This window comes from Eurytemora carolleeae, unplaced genomic scaffold (genome assembly GCF_000591075.1).
Source record: "Eurytemora carolleeae unplaced genomic scaffold, Eaff_2.0 scaffold316, whole genome shotgun sequence".
Lineage (NCBI taxonomy): Eukaryota > Metazoa > Arthropoda > Copepoda > Calanoida > Temoridae > Eurytemora > Eurytemora carolleeae.
The window spans coordinates 218063-227380 of NW_019396350.1; the positions used below are offsets into that span (position 1 = coordinate 218063).

The following is a 9318-nucleotide window of genomic DNA, read 5'->3' on the forward strand; positions in this document are numbered from 1 at the left end:
TAAAAATAACTAATCCTCAGGATAAATGCTGTTCAGAGCTATACTACTTCACTAAGTGGATGTGGACGCGCAGAGGAACCCCATCAAGAACACCGCAGTGGAGAAGAGAGTCACCGAAAATCAGAAGAACTTCATCATAATTCTTTTTAAAGTTATTTTTCGACTTAAGAGACTTCTGTTTTTGTCTAGCTACTTACCTTATCCCTTGAAATCGTGTCGGCATTTTGATAGTTTAAGTTAGTCAATCGTTATATGTAAGTATTCATTATCCGACTTACAGGCTTAATTTCTTCAGTTTTAATGAAAATTCCGTCGATTTGGACGATGAACGAACTTGAAATCTCAAGATGCCGGCACAATTATCAAAGTTTAAGGTAATAGCTCGACATTAAGCTAAGCTAAAATAAATTTAAGCCTAGAAGTAAAAAAATTCAAACTTGTAACGTATAGAAACTTTTGAGTGTGAATTGATGAAAATTGTCAGACGAATTAGTCGATTCTGACATGGTCACTTAAAGTCTCTAGGTCAAAAAATGACAACTTACAACGTTTACCAACTTTTAAGTGTGAATAATGAAAATGTAAGGAAAAATTCGTCGATTTTGACGATGGACGAACTTGAGATCTCAAAATGCAAGCCCTGTATTCAAAGGATACGGTAATACAAATACAAAAACTGAAAAATTATGTATCTCAGTTGAAAAATGACAACTTACATAGTATACCGACTTTTGAGTGTGATGAGAATTTTCCGACGAATTCGTCGATTTAAACGATAAACGAATTTGAATTATAAAAATGCCAACACTCTCCTCAAGTAGCTAGACAAAAACAGAGAAATTAAGTCTCTAAGTAGAAAAAAAGAATTTACAAAGGTTAAGGTAAGTAACTGGACAAAAAAAAACAAGTTATAAGTAAAAATAAATTGATGATGAAGTTCTTGACATGTTGATTTTCTGAGGCTCTCTTCTCCACTGCGGTGTTCTTGATGGGGTTCCTCTGCGTGTCCACATCCACATAGTAAGCAGGATATCTCAGGCATTTTTCCTGTTCGATTAGTATTTCTTAATTGAAATTGTCGATGAGGAATTGGATTTTTCAAGATGACCGGAAATAAATTAGCTCAAAATCGTTCGACCAGCAAAGATAGAATTTGTGGATGAATCATACGATCTATATTGGGGGGTGGGCGATCCAATCCTATGATTTTCGGCGACGTAAAGTCCCAAAAATACATAGATTCTTTTTACAAAAATGGGGTCCGTCCTAGTAATTGTATTACCTTATAGTTAAATCACTGTAAGTTATGAGACAACAATTAAGAGCCAATAGAGCAAGTATTTACTATGAGTTTGATTACATCCTGAGGAGCAGGAATTTGGAAACTGATGTCGAAACTTGCATTGATTATTTAGTTTATGAAATCTGCATTCAGCGGTCTCTATGCAGACTTTTTACGGCTTCAGTCGTCTTCGATTTCAGGTTAAATCAACTAAGAACTAAGAAAAATGGTGAGGATGGTGTATTTTTTTACCTACAGGGTGTCCCACGAAACATGACAGTATGCAGGACGACTTAAATGTCGTCTTGATTTTTTTATATAATTTGCTGTGTTTATTTGTCAACCTAAGTTTAGAAGTAAATTTCTAGAGATAATAATCACAAAATTCCCCTAGTCCTGCCATTTCCAAAATGTGGTCTGCCTTTTTTGTGCTTTCAATATTGCCCGAGATATGAAGAATTTCGTTCAGATTTCGACAATTTTGCTTTTATTTAACAAAATTGAAATCTGAACCAAACTCTTTATATCTCCGGTAATATTGAAAGCACAAAAAACGCAGACCACATTTTGGAAATGCCAGGGCTAGGAGAATTATGTGATAATTGTTTCAAGAATCCTACATGTTAAAGTAGATAGAAGACTAAATGTCACAAATAAATTTAAATATCAAAGACGACTTTCAAGTCGTCTTCCTATTGTCATGTTTCGTGGGACACCCTGTACATCAAATCCGCTTTACTACACTTCCGACCTACAAGCTCGTGGTTTACCAGCTCCTATATGCACTTGTGGCGACAGCGCCAGGCCCCCTAGCCGCAGCGCTCGGCCCAGAAAATGGCTTAACCTAATCTAACCCTTAAATAATACAAAAATGAACAGCATGGTTATAGGTCCGATATTGCATGTAGTTCGGAAAGTTAGTAGGTCAGAAGTTCAGTAGGGGGGATGTTGCGTAAAGACGATGTAACATTACCATGAAGAATCGCAGCTGAAATAAGGGCCAAGGGTGCCAAGGGGCCAAGGGGGCGCTCTTAGGTCCTTATAAAAGAGGACAAGAGTGCAGATCCCTGACGGAATTCGTACCCTCCTAATTCTAGGGGTAATTGCTTTATTTTTATGGTCACCAGAAACAAACGTTTCTTTCTTTCTTTTCTCAGGGGTTGCTTAAAACCGCCCCCCCCCCCCCTTTCAGCCCTGGATGATTTTTATGCCGAGGGAGTTGGCTTCTAAATCCCTTTCCTCAATTTTGAATAATACATTTTTAAAATATCGACATCGAAGCCGATTTACTGTTGAGACTTAATTAAACACCAAAATAAATTAAAAGTCAACCTACTCAGTTAACATCCAAGCTTAGAACATTTCCGAATTTCCTAATCAATATTTGAGACAAATCGGTCAAGGCCGGTTCTTGAGTCAGACAATCCAACTACCTACCCTACATAGTACATAATAATCGTTTTTTTTCTTTTCATGACTTTCAAGTAGTCAAGAAATGTGTTTTTGGCTTAACTCGGGTCAATTTTCAATATTTTCCAATTCGATAAATTGACGAGAATTCGAATATTCAACCTAGTACCAATAATAGCCAAATTGATAAACTTTATTTTACCTTGTTAAACTTGGCGACTTTTTTCACATTATATACAGGGTAACCCACAAAAAATAAGACTTAAGAGACGACTGTACAGAATTTATATTTTCTATTTCCTTAAATTTAGGATTCTCTACAACTAAAAAATAGTTTTATACGTTGCCATGTCAATCAATAGGCCATTACATTACATGAGAATAAGTTCCAAATGGATTACAATTTTGCTTTGGTTAAACTTTAAGAAAAATATCTCTTGTTTACAAAGTAATTGTTTCTGTAACTATTGCAAAATATGTATACTTGCAATGTATCTAATTAGGTTATATAATGTAGAGCTGTATTTAAACTATCGAAAAAATTAATGTTTTTTTTAGAAAATAATTGAGACGATTTAGAGAAATATTTATTTCATGAATTCAAAATGTCCGCCATGATTATGGAAGCAGAGACGAGCACGGCTTTTCACACCAATGTGACACTTCTGGATAAGTTCAGGCTGGGAATTGAGATCATAAACGACTCTTGTAATCTTGGCTTTCAGCTCGTCGATGTTGGTGGGTCGAGGATGCTGGTAAACCTGCCTTTTCATCAGAGGCCAGATTGCAAAATCAGGAACCGACAAATCAGGCGAACGCGGTGCCCAGGAATGACCTGACCGGCCAAGCCGCTCAGCCCCTAGGGCTAAAACTCGACCCTGAAAGGTCTGGTCAAGCTAATCAAGGAATGCTGGCTGCCGATGAATATTGGCTCCATCTTGTTGGAAGGTGATGCCATCAAGAGTGCCATTATTCAACCCTTTCAGCTGTGGGATACAGACATTCCTAATATGGTCTTGGTACCCTACAGAATTGAGGATTCCTTCCACAAACTTCAACCCAAACAGCTGACCGCAGCAGGATCCGATCCAGACCATAACTTTTTCGGGAAACTTCTGGGTTTCATGCAGGAAGTTTTTAACAAGACCTCGCCACCCTGCTCCACCGTTCCTTCTTGATTTAATGTACCGCGTGCAGTTTCTTATGTTTACAGATCCATCTAAATAGGATAAAATAGGTAAATAACAGGCAATATTTTATGATCCAGGAAAAGAGGGTTAAATGTTTTAATGAAGAAAAAAACTAAACAAGAGTCATTCAGGAATAGATATTTATAACTGACTTCCCCCATTTTTAAAGAAATAATTTTGCTTAAAATCTCTACAAATGATAATTAAGATTATAAAGTGGTAAGAACCTGAAACTTTTGTGGTAAATAGTTGCAGAAAGGATAAAATAAGTAAAATTTTACAAATTAACATTTGAAAATTAGACATTTGAACAAGAGTAATATAATCACGTTAAAACCCGGCAAAAATATGGAAAGTTTACCTAAACAAAAACTGGCCTCGTCAGTAAAAGCAGTTTTTACCAACTCATCGTCCGGTAAATCTTTAAGATGTTCACACATCCGGAACCTTTTCTCCATGTCTCCAAGTTGTAGGTTAAGGTGTTGTGCCCTAATCAACCTAAAAAATTTACAGTTACTGCTGCCAGTTGATGAATAAAATAAGCTAAAAAATAAAAGGTTATTTCGTCATTTATTTTAATGAAAAAGAAAACTTGGGAAAAGATTTTTAAAGAAAAAAAGTTAATTGTAAATTTTTATTATGCATTAAAAATGTTAATTGGACTGTTAAGTAAGTGTAATTTCAAGTGACATGAAAAGATGACAATGACCGATTCACAACGGCTATGGTATCCTTGAAGCCTTTATCTGATCTATAATTCAGTTTTTAGGTTTAAACATGTTTAATTCTGATAATTGCTATATGTTTACCAGCAGTAAAAATGTGCAAGTCACTTTTGTACAGATACCACAATTGAAAATAATCAGTTTTCCAAATTATAAACATTGATATCTAATTCATATTTGATCAGACAAAGTTTTTAAGGATACCCTTTAACTACTTTGTTTATTATGACACTTGTTCTTAAGAACTTGTTTGAAAACACTAGAATAAAACTATTTCTGATCAAGCTCTAGAAAAATGTAGATAGCTATAATACTATTTTTTTTTATGTTTTCCAACATTTTCTGGACACTACCCCACCCCCTCCCCCCTTCAGGTTTTACATAGATTCAGACCCAGTCTTTTTAGGGTTAACAAAGCTAATTAATAAATAGTATTTTATTTTGACATACAAGTTTTACCTGTAACAAGTAAAATTCAGGTCATTTCTTAAAATTCTGTTCCAGGTCGACTTGGAGAGGTTGAGTTCGTTTCTCCTACTGGTGTTTGGTGGTCTATCATACTCAACCCTACAGTCCCTGGTCACCACATTCTCCACCTGCCTCACCACCACATCCGTCCTTGCTGTCCTCCTAGGTCCACTGTTACCCTTGTGAAGGTTTTCAACTGTATATTTAGTTTCAAATTTATCCACAAGCCGATATATTGTTCTTTCACTGGGAACTTTTTGACCAGGGAATTCCCTGGCAAAATTTATCCTCACTCTTTCAACTCTATTCGGAAAATTAGTTAAAGTTTTAAACAGATTCACAATAAAAACTTTTTCTCGGATAAGAAATCTTGTTTGTCTAGCTGCCATGCTGCAAGTGAAGAAACCATGCTTTCAAATTTTGAGTATTGTTGTACGTTATAAATGTACTGTAAATACCCAGTGTATTTCGATTTCATATTTGTTGATGGAGCCTTTTTAAATTAAAATATCTGTCAATCCAAAATATATTTTAATTGTTTTGAAATCAACTTTCCTCTAGTATAAATGCCGCGTAATGTTTTATAATATGTTTTATGGTATCACACAACTTAACAATTATATGGAAGAAGACATTCACAATCATACATTAATTGTCATGTTTCGTGGGACACCCTGTACATTAGTACATATATATACTATATATATATATTAGTATATATATCAGAGCTGGGAACTTTGAATGGTAGATATATATCGGGATCAATGCTTGATCCACTCTTTTTCTAATCTCAAAGTTAAAATATGCTTGTTGTCTTCTTGTGTTTAATCTCCAGATTAATCAAACGATCGGGATTAAGAATATCCCATTCTAAAGATTTCAGCTCAGGACGATTCTCGCCCATCTTCAAAGTTAAACAATATATCTCGGAAATAAATGTCGAAAATCATTAACCAAGAAAATAAGCTTTTATGAAGAAAAAAAATTCCCCAACATTACGATTAAAAATGGCCACTTTCAAAGCAACAGTATTTAAGCAACTAAAATCCACATTAAACCTTCTGCGAACACATTATAACTAAAACTTTGCAATCTTCAGAAAACTGATTCAATATTTTCGAAATTTCAGAGAAATAACAAGGTAAGCATTTAATGTTAAATTCTAGACCCTTTACTTTATCCTGTAAACCTAGAACTAACCATGATGTGAAATAACAAGGTAAGCATTCAATGTTAAATTCTAGACCCTTTACTTTATCCGGTAAATCCTAGAACTAACCATGATGTGAAATAACAAGGTAAGCATTCAATGTTAAATTCTAGACCCTTTACTTTATCCTGTAAACCTAGAACTAACCATGATGTAAAATACAAAGCATCCTATATGAGATCACATTTTTACCAAGCTTTAAGGCAAAAAGAACAAATTGTAAAAGAATTGTATTATTTGCGTGCAAATTAACCCTCATATATTTATAATAATTCCATTTTGTAAGATTTGCTTTTGCATCGCAAAACTGATGAATTAAAGACCAAAGTTTAATTAAAAATTCAACAGATAATTCAAATTAAAAATAAGGTTACAAAAATATATTCTGAAAAAATGACAATTTTTTGTTTTTGCTCAACGGAACTTGACTCCTTTCTTGACACGTGCATTGATCCCGGATAATTCACCAGCATATCTTGTTGTCTCGGTCCGGACCTAAATAAAATTGGATATCAACTGGATAAATAATTTTACCCCTTTTTGATACTACCATTGTCCAATGTCCATAACCAATTAATTTTCCCTTTAACAATTATTAACTTCGCTTCAAATAAATAAATACCTATTTAAAATGATTCATTTTTCTTTTAAAATATCTTTTTTCCCTATAGAATGATTTTTTCCCTTAAAAATCATTCACTTTGCATTTAAAATAATTTATTTTTCCCAATTCAACAATGACTCTTAAAAATATATTCAACCATTCCTACAACAAGAGGGGGGGGGGAGGGGGTGAAGGCGACCACAGTATACATAAAACATAATTAAAGTGACCCTCCATTTCAAGTTGCTTGGCAGCATTTCAGCAAAAGATACCAAATAGCTTATCACAGACACAAATTCAATATTTATCCCAATTTACTCTTTCAAATATAGTTTATGTGGAAAAAATATCTAAAGTAAATCTTATTAAATAAGTTGATTTTTGTTTTTTTAAGTTATAATTTACCTCTCTAACTGCTCCTTTTCTTCTCTTCTTAGCTTTCTCGAATTTAACTCTATTCTTGACTCTAGGATTCCGCTGTAGTTTATTCCTTTTAGGCATCAAACCCTAGAAACAATATTATAAATTTTTACCATTTCGAAGGAAGGCGTCTCCCCCCCCCCATAGGGTATTTTTTAAAGCCCAAAAATTCTATTATTAACCCATTACTATCATTTCTTTCCCCACCGCGATTAAAAAAACACAAAACTTTCAAACTTTAGAGAAAAATAATTTTTTAATAATTTTCTTAATGAAAAAATCAGATTACAACTAGCTGCATCAATCTATATTTTTTTTTGTAATCTTACCTTGTTCTTGGCAATCTTGTAAGTAATTCCTCGTCGCTCAGCTTCCTCTGGATCATCCAGTTCAACATCATCATTGTGATGAACCCTCTCATCATCATTCTCACCATCATTCTCACCATCATTCTCATCATCCTTCTCCTCAACCTCACTCCCATCTTCATCCTCCTTTTCCGAGTTGGTCTCCTCGTCGTCGAGGTCCGTCTTGTTCCTCTTGATGGCCTTGTACATCTCTACCGCCATCCTCTCGTCTCCTGTTAGATCTTCTCGTTTATCCATTTTTCTCTTCTTACTCTTCTTCTCTTCAATGACAGGCTCCACAACCTGGAAAATTATTATAATTGTAAAAAAATAATTTAAATCTTAATCTTTATGTATAAAGTTGTAATCTCTGCTTGTTTAATTTGTGTCCGATCATAACTTAGGAACCTAATTACCTCTTTGAGATTCTAAGTTGAGTGGTCGACTTTTAAAGGGTAAAATAGCTAAAATCGAAATTTAAAACCAAGCGCGAACAATCGGCAGGAGTAACTATGAGTAACTGGGCAACGCTGGGTTCCCAGGCTAGTAATAATAATTTAATTTTCAGGGACTGAAATGTTATTTTATGTGAGCCACAAATGAGGAGTTGCATGTTCGACTAAGATCGATACCCTTTACACCTGAATCCGAGCAACAATATAGAAGATATTGTCGTCTTTCTCTCTATAAATTAAAGTGTTGGTTTGATTGATTTCCGTATTTTTTAATGATGTTCCTTTTACAGAGAAACCGCAGTTAAAAATTGAAAATTTTCAGCTAGAAAAACAAAGATAACTTTAGCATTTTGATCAGAAGCAGGTTTTAAGGGTAACATTGTGATCGGGAATGGAACTTTTGAATCTCAAAAACACAACACAGAAGATAAACTTACAAAACGAAAATCCTGAAAAAAGTGTTGGAAATTTTGCTGAATTTTTACATGGACAGAGTCTAAAACTGAATGCGCGAATTTTAAGTTCTAGGTTAAAAGTTCTGTAAAATAATGAGTAGCTACATAAATATTAAACTTTCTCAATTTTAAATTTGATTTTCCCGGGAAAATCTGAACCAATCAGAGAAAAGGATTTACGGAGAATATTACATAACCATCGCTAATCAGCTGTTCTTACGTAACCGAAAACAAAACGTACAACCGTTTTTTGGGTTTACATCCAAAAATTAATTTATCTAAAACGTGAAATTTCTTTAACAAGGTTTTCACTTTTAAATATATCCAGGGTGGCCAAAACTTTTTTGAACCCATCCGTACAAAAATCCGTACATTTTCAGAAGAAATCCGTACAATCCGTACAATTTTCGAAAAACAATCCGTACAATCCGTACAATTTTTTTTTTTTTAAATCCGTACAATCCGTACATTTTTTTAAAGATCCGTACATTTTTTTTAAAAATTTGTACAATCAGCACAATTTTCGAAAAAAATCCCATTTTTGAAAAAAAAACATTAAAATTCAATTTTTCATTCATTGTCTTTTGTGTTCAGTTCATGTAAGAGGGTTTAAACTTCTTCAGCAAGAATCAATCTGTAAAAAATTGGCTTCATACATATATACAAACTAAATACTGGGTACATGATACTAGGTGCATGATACTGGATACTGGATACATGATACAGGGTACATGATACAGGATACAGGATAC

The 9318-nt window shown here is 34.0% G+C and overlaps 2 protein-coding genes across 2 annotated transcripts in view; both read right to left on the reverse strand.

Moving 5' to 3' along the window:
• Positions 1-3011: 3011 nt before the first annotated feature.
• LOC111701492 (uncharacterized) lies at positions 3012-5502 on the reverse strand. Its single transcript, XM_023472798.1, has 3 exons — positions 5067-5502; positions 4244-4380; positions 3012-3911 (listed from the first exon to the last, which is right to left on the reverse strand). The coding sequence occupies exons 1-3, from the start codon at positions 5462-5464 to the stop codon at positions 3589-3591; spliced, it is 858 nt and encodes a 285-aa protein (XP_023328566.1). The 5' UTR covers positions 5465-5502; the 3' UTR covers positions 3012-3588.
• Positions 5503-6650: 1148 nt separating this feature from the next.
• The window catches only part of LOC111701491 (something about silencing protein 10), a gene marked incomplete in the record, with an annotated part of 9611 nt that continues 6943 nt past the window's right edge, over positions 6651-9318 (reverse strand). Inside the window, 3 exon segments of the mRNA XM_023472797.1 lie at positions 6651-6780; positions 7295-7396; positions 7639-7959. Coding sequence (XP_023328565.1) covers positions 6700-6780; positions 7295-7396; positions 7639-7959 — 504 coding nt within the window.